At 39.1% G+C, this 16,103-nt stretch overlaps 1 protein-coding gene across 15 annotated transcripts in view; it reads left to right on the top strand.

Moving 5' to 3' along the window:
* TTLL5 (tubulin tyrosine ligase like 5) overlaps positions 1 to 16,103 on the top strand; it is a 362,097-nt gene that overhangs the window by 87,154 nt on the left and 258,840 nt on the right. For 12 of the 15 annotated variants that reach the window (XM_037832253.1, XM_037832249.1, XM_037832248.1 and 9 more), the window contains 4 exons: positions 10,435 to 10,516; positions 12,074 to 12,135; positions 13,390 to 13,484; positions 15,745 to 15,786. In XM_037832253.1, coding sequence (XP_037688181.1) covers positions 10,435 to 10,516; positions 12,074 to 12,135; positions 13,390 to 13,484; positions 15,745 to 15,786 — 281 coding nt within the window. The remainder of the gene's footprint in view (positions 1 to 10,434; positions 10,517 to 12,073; positions 12,136 to 13,389; positions 13,485 to 15,744; positions 15,787 to 16,103) is intronic. The other 3 variants (XM_037832244.1, XM_037832245.1, XM_037832242.1) reach the window with 1 other exon arrangement.

Genomic DNA, 16,103 nt, shown 5'->3' with positions numbered 1-16,103 from the left:
ACATGGAATATTTTTCCATCTTTTAAGGTCCCCTTCTATTTCTTTTAGTAGAGTTATGTAGTTTTCTTTGTATAGGTCTTTTACATCTTTGGTTAAGTTTATTCCTAGGTACTTGATTTTTTTAGTTGCTGTTGAAAATGGCATCTTCTTCTTGAGTGTCTCTTCAGTTTGTTCATTTCTAGCATATAGAAACATTACTGACTTATGTGCATTAACCTTGTATCCCGCTACTTTGCTAAATTTGTTTATTAGCTCTAGTAGCTGTATCGTCGATTTCTCAGGGTTTTCTAGATATAAGATCATATCATCTGCAAACAATGACAGTTTTACTTCTTCTTTTCCAATTTGGATGCCTTTTATTTCTTTGTCTTGCCGGATTGCCCTGGCTAGCACTTCCAGCACAATGTTGAATAACAGTGGTGATAGCGGGCATCCTTGTCTTGTTCCTGATCTTAGAGGGAAGGCTTTCAGTCTCTCACCATTGAGTACTATGCTGGCTGTGGGTTTTTCATATATGCTCTTTATCATGTTGAGGAAGTTTCCTTCAATTCCTACCTTTTGAAGTGTTTTTATCAAAAAGGGATGTTGGATTTTGTCAAATGCTTTTTCAGCATCTATTGAGATGATCAATTGATTTTTCCCTTTTGACTTGTTAATGTGTTGTAATACATTGATTGATTTTCTTATGTTGAACCATCCTTGCATGCCTGGAATAAACCCCACTTGGTCATGGTGTATAATTTTTTTAATCTGTCTTTGGATTCGATTTGCAAGTATTTTGTTGAGGATTTTTGCATGTATATTCATTAGGGAGATTGGCCGGTAGTTTTCCTTTTTTGTAACATCTTTGCCTGGTTTTGGTAATAGATTGATGTTAGCTTCATAAAATGAGTTAGGTAGTGTTCCATTTTCTTCAATGTTTTGAAAGAGTTTGAGTAAGATTGGTGTCAGTTCTTTCTGGAAAGTTTGGTAGAATTCCCCTGTGAAGCCATCTGGCCCTGGGCATTTGTTTGTGGGAAGATTTTTGATGACTGATTGGATCTCTTTGCTTGTGATGGGTTGGTTGAGGTCTTCTATTTCTTCTCTGGTCAGTCTAGGTTGTTCATATGTTTCCAGGAAATTGTCCATTTCCTCTACATTATCCAGTTTGTTGCCATACAGTTGTTCATAGTATCCTCTTATAATTTTTTTGATTTCTTCAGGATCTGCAGTTATGTCACCTTTTTCATTCATTATTTTGTTTATATGGGTCTTCTCTCTTTTTGATTTTGTCAGTCTAGCTAGGGGCTTGTCAATCTTGTTGATCTTCTCAAAGAACCAACTTTTGGTGATATTTATCCTCTCTATTGTTTTTTTGTTCTCTATGTCATTTATTTCTGCTTTAATCTTTGTTATTTCTTTTCTTGTACTTGGTTTAGGATTGGTTTGCTGTTCATTTTCTAGCTTCTTCAGTTGATCCATTAGTTCTTTGATTTTGGCTCTTTCTTCCTTTTTAATATATGCGTTTAGTGCTGTAAATTTCCCCCTCAGCACTGCTTTTGCTGCATCCCATAGGTTTTGGTATGTTGTGTTCTCATTTTCATTCGTCTCTATATATTTAGCAATTTCTCTTGCTATTTCTTCTTTAACCCACTGATTATTTAGGAGTGTGTTGTTTAACCTCCAGGTATTTGTGAATTTTCTAAGTCTCTGGTGGTTATTGACTTCTAATTGTATTCCATTGTGGTCAGAGAATGTGCTTTGAATAATTTCAATCTTTTTAAATTTATTGAGGCTTGTTTTATGTCCCAGCATATGATCTATTCTGGAGAAAGTTCCATGAGCGCTAGAAAAGTATGTGTATCCTGGTGATTTGGGATGTAATGTCCTGTATATGTCTGTTAAATCTAATTCATTTATCAGATTGTTTAGGTTTTCAATTTCCGTATTGGTCTTCTGTCTGGTTGATTTATCTATAGGAGAGAGTGATGTGTTGAAGTCTCCCACAATTATTGTGGAAACATCAATTGCTTCCTTTAGTTTTGCCAGTGTTTCTCTCATGTATTTTGTGACACCTTGATTGGGTGCATAGACATTTACGATTGTTATTTCTTCTTGCTGAATTGCCCCTTTTATTAGTACGTAGTGGCCTTCTTTGTCTCTCAAAACATCCCTGCATTTGAAGTCTATTTTATCTGAGATTAATATTGCTACACCTGCTTTCTTTTGGCTGTAGCTTGCATGAAATATTTTTTTCCATCCTTTCACTTTCAGTTTCTTTGTGTCCCTGTGTCTAAGATGAGTCTCTTGTATGCAACATATTGATGGTTCATTTTTTTTGATCCATTCTGCGAATCTATATCTTTTAATTGGGGAGTTTAATTCATTTACATTCAGCGTTATAACCGTGAAGGCATTTCTTGAATCAGCCATCTTATCCTTTGGTTTATGTTTGTCATATTTTTCCCCTCTGTGTATTAATATCCTTTATTGTACCCATACCGAATCTCTTTAGTACTGAACCTTTCTCCAAGTCTCTCTGTCCTTTCTTTGTTTCTCTGTCTGTAGGGCTCCCTTGAGTATCTCCAGTAGGGCAGGTCTCTTGTTAGCAAATTCTCTCAGCATTTGTTTGTCTGTGAAAAATTTAAGCTCTCCCTCAAATTTGAAGGAGAGCTTTGCTGGATAAAGTATTCTTGGCTGGAAATTTTTCTCACTCAGAATTTTAAATATATCGTGCCACTGCCTTCTTGCCTCCATGGTGGCTGCTGAGTAGTCAGTACTTAGTCTTATGGTGTTTCCTTTGTATGTGGTGAATTGCTTTTCTCTTGCTGCTTTCAGAACTTGCTCCTTCTCTTCTGTGTTTGATAGTGTGATCAGTATATGTCTCGGAGTGGGTTTATTTGGATTTATTCTATTTGGAGTTCATTGAGCATTTATGATTTGTGTGTTTATGTTGTTTAGAAGATTTGGGAAGTTTTCCCCAACAATTTCTTTGAATACTCTTCCTAGACCTTTACCCTTTTCTTCCCCTTCTGGGACACCAATGAGTCTTATATTCGGACGTTTCATATTATCTATCATATCCCTGAGGTCCATTTCGATTTTTTCAGTTTTTTCCCCATTCTTTCTTTTATGCTTTCATTTTCCATTCTGTCATCTTCCAGGTCACTGATTCGTTGTTCAACTTCCTCTAGTCTTGTACTATGAGTGTCCAGAATCTTTTTAATTTGGTCAACAGTTTCTTTAATTTCCATAAGATCATCCATTTTTTTATTTAGTCTTGCAATGTCTTCTTTATGCTCTTCTAGGGTCTTCTTGATTTCCTTTATCTCCCGTACTATGGTCTCATTGTTCATCTTTAGTTCTTTGAGTAGCTGCTCTAGGTGCTGTGTCTCTTCTGGTCTTTTGGTTTGGGTGCTTGGGCTTGGGTTATCCATATCGTCTGGTTTTTTTCATATGCTTTATAATTTTCTGTTGTTTTTGTCCTCGTGGCATTTGCTGAACTTGATAGGGTTCTTTTAGGATTTGTAGACCAATTGAAGTCCTTATCTCTAATTTATCAGTTCTACAGCTTCGTGGAGTATACTTTCTCTAACTAACCAGCAGGTGGCGTCCACGAGCCACCTGTTCTCCACAAGCCAGTTCTCCCCTGCTTAGCCTTTTTGGTGAGTGGGGAGTGAGTCTTGTGGGGTCCAATTGGTGTACCAAGCTTGCGTGTGTAGTTGGTGTTGCCTGCCCTGTATATGGGGCGTGTTTCTGGGCAGTCAGGGAGGGGGGGGTGGCTCTAACAATCAAATCTCCCTGGTGATCCTAGAGTTTTAAAGCTGCTGCAATAGTCTAATCCTTCAGTTCAGTCCTGCCACAGTTTGTCTCTGCCACTGACCCACAAGTCCTTGGTATTGGCGTATGGCTCCTGAGACTTGCAAGTGGGCCCCTCTTCCAGGCTGTGCACCCCGGGTCCTCTGTTGAGGGATGACTGTGCTATGTCACAGGTGAGTGCCATCCCCCCAGGGCAGTTCTGGGCTGCTGGGCTGTGTAGGGAGGCTCTCAGTCTGCTGAAATGATGGCTGAATGGGGCTTTGTTAATTCACACTGCTCTACCTTCCCAACTCTGGAACAATCAGCTGAGGTTGCAGGGAAGGCTAATGTCCACGCCCAGTTTTGTGGTGTGTGCCTGTTATTTGAAGCACTTCCGTCACACTGGGTTGTCTGGGGCAGTTCTGGGCTATGGGGCTGGCGATGGGCAGGAGTGTTTCCTGTCCACCAGGATGATGGCTGTGAGCGGACACCCCCCTTTTCTTGGGAAGTTGTGGTGTTTAGTGAATTTTCTCAGCCACTGGATTATTGCGTTTTGTCTCAGAGCTCTCCTCGTTCTGCTCTTGACTTGACCTGCCCAAATAGCAAGTCTTTGAAGCTTTCTGTATTGGGCTTCTTAGAGTAATTGTTTTAGAAAAAGAAAAAAGGATTAAAAAAAAAAAAAAAAATAAAAAAAAACGGGCCCTCCTCAGAGATCTAATGGGTTATTGAAATGCTAAGAGACAAAGCAACCAGGGCCATTAAGGAAAGGTCCACAGGGCAGAGAGATCAGCTTTTCTTCAGGATTTGCATATGCGCCTCAGGGCCCTTCCCCTTTCTATGTTCACCAGAACTCCAAAAATCCTCCGCTTTAATTTGGAGTTTTTCGTGTTGTTTTTTTTCTATGCCTGTCTCCTCTGTGCTGGGCTGGCTGCTCTCAGATTCTCTAGTGTCTGGTCTCAGTCTATCTATGGTTGGAGTTTGGATCAGTAGAATGAGTTTCCGATAAGGGCTGCCACTGCAGTTCTCCCTTCTCCTTCCCGGAGCTGACAGCCCCTCCTCCCACGGGACTGAGCCTGGCAGGGAGGGGCGCGGGTCCCCTGGCCGCAAAAACTTACAGATTTCGCTGATCTCAGCAGTTCCACATTTTCATGAGTGTTGTATGAAGTATGCCCAAAGTCAGATTGCTCTGTGGTGTCCAGTCCACGCAGTTCCTGGCTTTCTACCTACTTTCCTGGAGGAGTAACTAAAACATACAGCTCACCAGTCTGCCATCTTGCCCCGCCTCCTCCCTCATTTTTGAAAGACAGTTTTGCCAGCTATAGAATTCGTGGTTGGCAGTTTTTCTCTTACAGTATCTTAAATATATCATACCACTGCCTTCTTGCCTCCATGGTTTCTGCAGAGAAATCTGTACATAGTCTTATCGAGCTTCCTTTGTATGTGATGCATCGCTTTTCTCTTGCTGCTTTCAGAATTTTCTCTTTGTCTTTGAGATTGGAGAATCTGATCAGTAAATATCTTGGAGTAGGTCTATTGAGATCTATTCTCTTTGGGGTATGCTGTACTTCTTGAATCTGTAATTTTGTGTCTTTCATAAGTGTCGGAAAATTTTCAGTGACTATTTCTTCTATTATTATTTCTGCCCCTTTTCCCTTCTTGTCTCCTTCTGGGACACCCATAACATGTATATTCGTGTGCTTCATGATGTCATCTAAATCCCCGCTTGTATTTTTCCATTCTTTTCCCTATCTATTCTTTTGTGTGTGTGAATTCAAATGTCTTGTCTTCCAGTTCACTAATCCTTTCTTCTGCCTGTTCAAGTCTACTGTTGTATACCTCCATAGTGTTTTCATCTCTTTTATTGTGCGTTTCATTCTCATTAGTTCTGCCATTTGTTTTTTCATGCTTATGAATTCTTCTTTATGGTCATCCAGTGTTGTCTTAATATGCTTCATCTCTTTTGCTGTATCTTCCCTCCGTTCATTGAATTGATTTTTGAATTGACTTAAGGAGACTTGTTTGAGCATCTTTAAATAATTGTCTCATCTCATGTATCTCAGTTGAACTATTAGTTTGTTCCTTTGGCTGGTCCATATTTTGCTGTTTCCTAGTGTGGCTCATTATCTTAAGTTGTCTAGGCATCTGACTTTCTTGATTAGTTTATTCTGGAGCTCACTTTCACTCTTTTACCTAGGGTTTTCTTGTTGGTTGGGTTTGTTCTCTAACTTTTTGTGTTCAGTTCAACTTATTCTAGACCTCTAACTTAGCTTCTATTTAGTTGATCAGAATTTTTCACCTCTTATTTTTCTGTTTCTTGCCCTGCCTCTATGTAACTTTTTTGTGAGAGGGTCTCCCCAGATATGGCCAACCCCAATCAGGTTTTCCCAGTCCAGAGAGGCCCAGGTTTCAGGAGGATATGGAGTTTCCCTGAGAATGAAACCCTCCTGTGAGTCCTCTGGACTCTGTGCTTTTCCTATCCTGTTCAGTAGGTGGCGCTTGTCAGCCCACAGCTCCCCACCATTGTAAAGAGGTGCGGTGCCTTTAGTTCTCTGCAGACTCTGTCCCTGTCGAGAGTGTGGCTGACTGAAACTGGTTTCTGTTTTCCAGCCCCTAGCATCTGAGTTCGTTGAAGGAGGGCTGACACTTGTGCTGGACCATGTCCCCCTTTTCTTGGGGAAGTTACGCCCTTTAGGAAATTGTCTCCCCCCCTAGGTTCGTTCCTTTGTCTGTCACACCTATCTTAGCTCACTGTTGCTTGAGTCCAGAGGCCAGTTACAAATATCTGAGGCTTTCTGTAAAGAGCTATTTAGAATAGTTATTTTAAAAAGGAGGAAAAAAGAAAAAAATCCCTTTTTAAGGACTTTCTCCAGCCCCCACATTTTGTCAGTCTCAGTATAGAGTATTTAAAGATATGTGCTTTAGGCTATTATCTCTTTCACCTGGATAGTTACTCTCCAACACCTTTAATTCTGCCCTTGCCAGGGGCTATTGAAGTGTGAAAAGAAAAGGAAAAAATAAAAAATAAAAAACCTAGCCTTTTTGGAGCCACTGAATGAGAGTCTGATTCAGTGCCCACTTCTATATGTCCCCCCCATTCCTGGAGCTCAGCTCTTCTCCAGCACCTGAACACCCCCAACTGCAAAAGTTAATTAATTAATTTGTTAATTAATTCTGCAGTTGAGGCTGGGTTGAGCCCCCCTTCTTGCTCCCAGCACAGATTGTTTCTTTTTCCCTCAGGGAGCCAGCTCCAAGACAGTTCACCCTGTCTGGAGGACAGGGGCGCCAGCCCCCTGGGCCAGGGAAACTTATAGGTTTCGCTGTGATCTCAGCTGTTCCGCCCATTCCAGACTAGTGTACGATGTGTGACTGGTCACTGAAGACCCCGAAAATGCTGTTTGATATAGTTCCTAGCTATTTACCAGCTGCCCTAGGGGAGTAACTAAATCCTATACCTCACCACTCTGCCATCTTGCCCCACATCCCCAATGATGTTTTGAGAGTGGAAGCAGAAGCAAATTCTTATGTGTTGGGGAGTGAATTGGCATTAAGATAATTAAGACAACCAAGTGTAAATTGCTCTTTCTAGAAGCTGCATTAAAGAAATAGGAAGATGAAGTTTATGTGGAGTAGGAGGTTAGTCTTATGACTCACTGTCACAATTTTCAAGTTTGTTGTGGTTTGGTTGGAAGCTGAAGAAAATATTATTTCTTAGCAAGGAAATTTATTTTGGGGAAATGTAGTTGGATAAGGTGGTAGCAGCAGTCCTTCAAAAATACTTGCCTTTCTGTCATGATGAAGCCAATACAGAGGAACATAGAAAGGAGCAGGGGTCCAGTAACTGTCAGAGCTGGAAAAGCCTAGGTTATTTGCACCCACTAATGACAGGAACATTGGGTATATCTCATCCTGGATACTCAAGTTTTGAAATTCTAGACTGCTGCTACTAAAACACACAGCATTAAAAGATGAGGGGATTTAATATTCGCAGGACAAACTACTCTTTTTTTTGTTGTACCTTTTAAAATCTTTAATGTCCACAGAAAAGGCCAATCATAAGTTACAAGGGTCATTATAAGGACTCTAGTAATTGCCAAGGGCCCAAATTATTTTTCTTAGGCTGTTATTAATTTTAAAAGATAAACCTGATACAACAGTTGTCTTTTCACCCATTCCTTTTCTTCAATTCCAGCCTTCTAGGTGAGGTGGGCTTTGCACCATGTTGTAGTGTATTACATACCAGTCTGTTGCTCCCCTCTCTCTTAAATGGTAAATAGATGCAAGCCGGATACACATCAGACATAGATTCAAGGTTGATTTTTTGTCTGAGGACACGCGCCATGGAGATTGTTTGGCGTTGACAAATTATTTAGTCACCTGAGTGAAAATGGAGTTGGCATTGTGAAGGGTGTTTTCCCTCTTTGGGTTGTTTCTTTTTCTTCTCTAGAATATTGGTTCTCAACCTGCCAACTGAGATTTTGGAATTTGCCTCTAATTTTGGGATATAGTTAAATAAATGTGGTGGCTGCTTAACGCGAGGTGTTTAAATCGTGGGTCTCATTAACAGTTATTCTGTTTCTAATTTGTCTTTGTTTGTGGCTGATTTTGCAAGCCTCATCAATAAGTGGATTAATCATTATTCCCATCCTGTTTCTTGTACTATTATTATGAATGTTACCCATTTTTTAAGCATTTGAATCTGTGCTTTAGCTTTTAAAAGCTGAAGAAAACGTTATTTTTCTTGAGTCAGTCTCACATTGCATCCTTTCTTGTGTAATGTTGACGTGGACTTGGAGATTTTACAATTAGGTTTTTCCTTTTACATATCTTATTTAGTACTATAACCCCAATATTTTTTCAGGTTAAAGCAGTTGTTATGTTCTGTGGGATAACTGAAGATTAGGTAAAATATTCAGAAGAATGTACTGGGCATGAAAGCTGTGAATTTGTTACCTAAAGAAGATACGTGAAGGAGCTTCCTTTCATTTGCATTTTAAAGTATAGATAATAATGTGACTTTTGCATGGTTACGTGAAGGTAATCCTATTCAAACTCTCTTATAGTTGATATGTAAAATTTTTTATAGTTTATATAGTTTATATATGCCTACTTTTGCAAATTAAACAGAATCCTAAATAATTACTGTGAAAGCCAGAGAAACTCTTCCCTAGAGATAATTAGAATATGCATGCCTCCCTGAATCCATAGTGCATAAACAGGATTTCTGGACAGAGCTACTGAGTGCATACAGATACTGACATATGGTGAGTCATAGAGGAAACCAAAAGGTGCTAAAGAAATCTCAGAGAGAGAAATGGTGATTCCCCCAAGTTCCACAGTCAATAAACAGTAGAGTCAAGAGGAAGGCCCAGGCCTCTCCTCTTCTAGGATTGTTGGTACTGCATCATATAACTGTACTCTTCTTGCATTCTGTGTTCTAAAACAGAGGCTTTGGGTCCATCTTTTTAGAAGTCTGCATTTATTTTTGAGAGGTTTAGGAAATGAAAAAATCCTTCTTGAAGTAAGGAAATTTTTTTCAGAATGAATTTCTGGAAAATACCTGGTTGTGTGCTGTGGGTAGGAACTCTGGCACGTAGCCTCTGATCCAACTGTAGAGAAGCTAGTCTACTCTCTTGAAGAAAAGGTGCAAATAATTTATTGAAAGACATAAGGGTCGGATGTTTAGGAGCAGGTGGGCCTTCCAAGAGTCTGATATATTTGGTATATATGTACACCAAGGAGGACTACTGTGCTACTGGGATTTCTGTAGAGAGGTCTCAATTATAATAAGAGTGAAATTTGCCAGCTGAGGCGCCAAACTTAACCTCTAATCTCTGAATTTATTAAATAAAGCCTGACATTCTGGGAGAAAAGGCTGCTCATGGTTCTTCTTTTGTTCCTTGCAATAGGTAGGAAGTTATGGGGAAGGAATCAGTAAAGACTCCAGAAGCCCTGGAAACATGCTCTCCAGCTCCCTCACCTCTTTAATAATATTAGGGGTATGAGACAGCTTGTCACAGTCCTTCTGCTCTACTGCCATTGACTCCCTCCCCTTTCTTCTGTCTGTCTATGTTGGGCCAGGGTACTTTATTTTCTACCTTCAAAAAGAAATTGAAACCATGGGAGAGGGGAAAGAATAAATGTATTTTGCACTTAGATGTTTTCTCCACCTAGCTTGCGAAAGCAAGATCTTGGTTTAGGAAAATTATGATGGAAGATGCCCAGAGAGATGCCTTCGGTAGATTTTTCTCTTTTCAGAATGTTGCAGGGAGGTCAGGGTGGGGATGGTGGGATTGGAGAGTGGGGAGAACAATCCAGAGCAAGCCCGAAGCAGCATTGCTTTTGAATGCACTTGTTTCATTCTTTTTCCCACCGTTTTTTACATATAAGCGAAGCAGGATCATGCTCGTACTTATAACTCAGAAACATCAATAGTGGTTGATAAAAACGGTGGAATATTATAGCATTGTTTTGTTATCCCTGGAGCTTGATTAATTTCTACTGAACTTTAAAGAAACTCTGTTTCTACTTCCATTTACTGTTTATACTCAGCGAATTTCTAGATGTCTAATGGGAGTAGATTGGATTGAATCTTCCAGATGTTTGTTAGGCTGTGACATGGAAAATGATCTTGTATATTGTGTTATGTTATATTTCTAGAACTCTATGGCTTTGATGTGCTCATAGATTCCACTCTGAAGCCATGGTTGTTGGAAGTGAATCTCTCTCCTTCTTTGGCCTGGTAAGTTAGTTCCATCAACTAGAAAAGGACAAACTTTCAAAGAGAGGACTAAAACACTTTTTTGGGGGTGGGTGGTGGTCTCAACACTAGGAGTTCTTTTCCACCTAGTTATTTAGATAAAGATGACTAGAATCTCTAAATTTGGGGGATTTGTGGTATGTTGTCAGAGTCTGTATGGTTACCCTAGATCCCTATCTTTCTTAGTCAATTTCCAGTATATGCTTACTGTCTACTGAGTTTCCTAGGGATGATTCTTGCATTCATTTTTATCCCCAGTTTTGTTTTAAACTTTTTAGGTTTTTTACTATGGCTAAAGAAATACATAAGGTGTTATATTCCCTTTATTACCAAAGATTTATATAGAGTCCAATCCAAATATGCTATAATTAACCTACAAAGCTGTAGTATAGATAATATCTGGTTCTTTTTCCCTGTCCCATGTTCTGCTATCCATCTAAGATTAAAATCTAAAAACTTTAAGCAATCTTTAAAAAAATTTTTTTTGAACTAAACTATTGTTTAGAAGAAGGAAAGAAAGATGCTTTTCAATAACAGAGAAGATTCTGCTCAAAGCCTCAGCTACAGCCAGAATTTCTATTAGCTATATACTTTTCTAAACAGTGATAGAACCCTAGAGATTTATGCCTGAGAGCACCCAGCTTCTGAGTTTTTAAGGATGAGAGATATTGGCAAAATACCAGCTAATCAAATAAAGACAGATGGACTACTTTGTGGGATGGGAGTTTGGCTTAGCTTCAATAGAAAGGTGAAGCTAGGTATTACAAATTAGTTATGCTACATTTTTTGTTAAGTCAGCCTTTCGCAGACTGCACAGCAAAGCATGTTGTACAATGTTAGAGCTCCCCAGAATGATGCATTGGGTACAGCAGCCAGGGTAGTCTGGTTCGTGGAGTAACACCTCGACCCAAAAGCCAAGAATGGCAGTCACTGCCAGAGGGAGGCCTTTTGCTTTCAGGCCATGTTGTTTCTGTGTCCATGTAGATCCCTGCTGCATCATCTGGTGACATTTTGGTATTTGTATTTATTAATTTATTTTTTTGCCTTCATTCGCAAGCCTAAAAAGATGGATTTAGAACAGAAAATGAAGCCTTAAAAAAAGTGCAAAGGTGGCCAAAGTTTCTTCTCTTGCATATGAATGTGATTTGACTATTACAGCAGTAAAAAATAATTTGAATGGCGGGCATACTCATAAAAAAGCATATTAGATGTCTGAAGTTCTAAAATTCACAGTGCTAATGAAACTGTTTTTTGACTCAGGCAAAATTTGAATTGCACGAGACCTTCTGGAATAATATGATTGCCTGTTAGGGAATCCAGGGTCTTGGGTGCTGGGCCTGCCTCAGAGAGGACAAGTTTAACACCAGGTTTTTATTTCTAGGATATTTGCCAGGTTTCTTTTTCTTTTTCCATGAATTCGATGTGCTTTATGAGTTGCTCTTCACTGACATTTGGAAACTGCAATATTGGGGCCCTTTAGAGGGCAGCTATTTCATTAACCTACAAAGCTATCAGTTGCTCTTTTGTCTTTTCTGTTAGTGATGCACCTCTGGATCTAAAGATTAAAGCCAGTATGATTTCAGATATGTTCACTGTTGTAGGTGAGTAGTAGTGTTTTTTGTTTTTTTAAAGTACTGTTTTTTTTTTAATTCAACTCACATAAAAGTTAACCAGAGCATCCATTTTGTCAGGCTCTGTAGGTGTTGCCAACTGGCAGTTGTTGAACCCTGCTGAAGGTTTTGTACAAAAAAAAAATTATATTTTCAGGGAAATGTTTATATGTTTTACTCCCCCTGGCTCCATCCTGTCCTGAGGCAGAACCACAACTAAGGCTGACACCTGGGGCACAGGAATTATGAGCTATGGAAGAGAATTAAACAAAGATCTGGAGAAAGTATCTTTTTCTCCGAGCTGGGAAACTGAAACCCAGTGAAAAAACCTTGTTATAAAAGAGTCTGGCTGTGTTTCTGCTGGACAGTCTCTGCTGGTATCAACATGGTTGCTTCTGTAGTAATTATAACTGAAGCAGTCAAAGGAAGACATCCCTTTTTGATTAGAGAAGACAAAACTTTGAAATGGAGATAGGAGTCAGGTAGGTATGTTGTAGATATTTTTTTTTAAAGCACACTAAAAAGACATGGTTATATATATTTGAGATCAAATAGTACTTGGTGTACCAGCACAAGCTATAAAACTTAGCTACTCTATTCTCCTTGGATGGAATCTGCTTCTTTTTAGGAAGCAGGTGAAATCAGTCCAAGTCCAGTTTTTTAAGCCATAGAAGATCTACCCAAAGCCCATTTTGAAACTTGTCAGATCATCTTCAGCAGTTTCAGAAGTGGATCATGTAACTGGACAACGTCCCTCATTTGCTTTTGGATTCTCACAATAAAAACAACAGTATGTGTGTGTGTACATATGTGTGTGTGTGTGTGTGTGTGTGTGTGTGTGTGTATATAAAACAGCAAAAAAAAAACCAACAACAAAATCCCACATTATTTCCAGTCACCTCCCAGGAAGCTGCTTTAAAATAACTTGTTTTTACTAACAACTGTGTATTTAAGACAGTGGTTTGCACCTTTACTCTGAAGTTCATCAAAAATCTAGATCTGTTGCTCAAAAATAATCAAATTTAGGCACCCAGTCAGTGTGGTTGATTTATTTGCATATTTTCTTTCCTGATTCTCTCCAGTTATGGTGGTTCAAAATTCAAGCAGAGTATGTGTATGGGAGGGTCCTGCATAATCCTCTTGAGGATGGATCTCTGTAAATTGTATATCTAAAGAGAGGGTTCCGCTAAACCTGTAAATTTTTTAGAAAATGGTAGCTTTTAATGTTGCGCATTCCTTACTCAGGATTTGTGTGTCAAGATCCTGCCCAGCGGGCATCAACCCGACCAATTTATCCCACCTTTGAGTCTTCCAGACGAAACCCTCTCCAGAAACCTCAGGTAAGCAAATTCAGCAACACGGAACCCAAGGGGGGCTTCCTGGAAAATGGCAGCTGATGTAAATAAATGAGCTGAGGCCCTGCAGATGTGGGTCACTTGGAGCAGGAAATTTGGGGAGCAGTCTAGACAAGAGGCAGTTATATTCAGCTGTGGCTAATAGCTTGTGCTTTCAATGCTTTCAGACAAACTTACCCTCTGATTTTTGTTTTTTCTTTTCTCTTGACTTTTTTCATTGTATTTCCTTTTCCCTTTCTCTCTCTTTTTAAAAATTACCTTTATTTTTCCTTCATTATGTTCACAAATAAGGCACAGAGGAATCTGCTAAATCCTAGTCATTAACACATTCTTTTTTGATCTTCAGACTAGCTTCTAAAAGAAGATGCTCAGTTGAAATAGTATCTTCTCACCAAGTGATTCTCTTCCAAAGCACCCTCAATGACCATGAGTGAGATAAATACTAGAGAAACTTGTGCATGTCTGAAACATCATTTGATCAAGCATTGCTCCACTCTTTGTGTACTCTGCATTTTTGTCCTGGTTAATCCAATCAGCTAATCATTCTATCTACTCATTTCATCATTTTATCATTTCCTGTCTGATTATACCCCGCTAGTTTCCACTTCTGTTTGTTTGCCTTTAATGTTTTATCTTAGTTGAAAGATCCACCTTCCTCCTCTCTTTCAATCTGGGCTGAGTACCTTGCCTGTCAGAGGTTTTGGAGATCTTTTCTTATTAAATCCATCCTACCTGTTAGGATCTTTACTTTTTGTTTCAACATTATTTACTTGTTCTGTGTCGCATTGTTTTGCATTTATTAATTTGTTGCTTTGAAATTGGCCACTTCTCCTCTGCTAGATTGTAAGCTCTTTGAAGGTGTAAACAGCTTCTTCTCTCCCTCCCTCTACTTGTCCCTTCCTCTCCCTCTCATTTTATCCCTCCCCACCTTCTTCTTCTCTTCCCCCAATGCTCTTCTTTTCCCTTCCTCTCCCTCCTGTTCTTCCTTTTGCTTGCTCATTCCGCTTAGAGTAGTGTTCTTTCTATTTGAGAAGCTCACCTACTATTGTTTATTCAGATAACGTTTCGTTAGAACAGGGTTTGCAAACTCAAATGCCTATAGGGTCTGCAGGCAGGTAATGTAAATGAGTAAATAGGGCCAGTTCTAATTAATACTGCTAAGAATGATGTGATGGAGGTTATCTGGAGAGTGCTGCCCCCTATAAAAGGGGCAGCTGCTTTGCTAATGTGCTCTGGCTGATCATTGCCATGCATGCGTATAGGCTAAGTATTGTCAAATCTTCCTATTGTCAAGAGAAATCAGACAGCTGATTTTTAAATATTGGCGACTGGTTCAACTAAAAAAAAATACTTTGTAAGCCAAACATAACATGTCTTTGAGCTGTCTTCAGTCTGTGGGCTGCCTATTTGACCCCCTGCTCTAGAATTATTCCCTACTTAGTGCTGTGAAGTAGAACAGGGTGTACTATATTTTAAGGGGTATTATCTTGGTTTAGAAATGAAACCAGGCAACAGGGTTGTACTTGATCAATGCATCATCACAGATCAAAGGGTTTTCTTTAATTTTTAATAAGAAAAAGTAGGAGATTAACTTAGGTATACTAGGGAAGTTTAATTTAGACAATGACATTCCTTTGCAAATTGTTCCCTGCAGTATCTGTGGCAAGAGCAGTCTTCTCGACCTCTTGTAAAAAGGACTGTGAATGTTTCTGTGTGGCTTTAACATAGATCCTGCCAAGTTTCACTCTAGGGATAGCTGTATGTCAATTTTGGATGAATTGATCCCTTTTCTTAATTGGCCTGCAAGTTTTCATTGGCGACTTTTTGCAGATTGTAGCGAATCTTCATCATTTATTTTGCTAATTGTTAGGCAATGACATGACTTCATCCATAAGCAGCCTACAGGACACTTATTTAAAGGCTAAAGAAACTGTAGATTTGTTATATTTACAGTGTGAAACAGATTTGTCAGGTGGAGTAATTGCAAGATCTTCGGTACCTGGTAGTAAGAGTGTGTTCTCAGTGGTGAGAAGATGAAGCTGGAATAGGTGTATTATAGGAGAAAGCAGTTTCAATAATAATAATAATAAATGCAAATCTTCCTGCCACAAAGTGTAGGACTCTTGCTTTTGGTCTCTGCTTGGAGATCATTTTTTCTTTTTATTATATTGCAGATATAGGGTTTGGAAAATAAAGGCATGTTAGGAGAAGATAAGGCTTTACTTCATTTTTCTGTCTTTTATAGCGTCCAGTATCAGCACAGTTTCAGTCATCAAATGCCAAGCAGGTAAGTTCTGGATCATTTGGAGGTTTCATTCAAATTGTATTTCCATTTCCCAAACGAAAAGTTCCTCAGTCTTTTAGTTTTTCTTAGTATGTATTTCGTTCATCTGCTTTTTGCGCCATTTAGAAACATAAAATAGTATAAATGAAGAAAAATACAAAGAGATCTTCTAGGATATAGAATATGAGAATAGACAGTGTAGGCACTTAATGGGTGCTCTTTTCCTGATAGTGGTTATGCTGTGATGACCTTAGTTGAATCTAAATGATGAACAGGGCTCAGAGACATAACTTTTGCTTTGACCAAAATATTCCAGACAG

The sequence above is a fragment of the Choloepus didactylus genome, chromosome 4 (genome assembly GCF_015220235.1).
Source record: "Choloepus didactylus isolate mChoDid1 chromosome 4, mChoDid1.pri, whole genome shotgun sequence".
Taxonomy (NCBI): Eukaryota; Metazoa; Chordata; class Mammalia; order Pilosa; family Megalonychidae; genus Choloepus; species Choloepus didactylus.
This window is presented reverse-complemented; position numbering and strand designations above follow the sequence as displayed.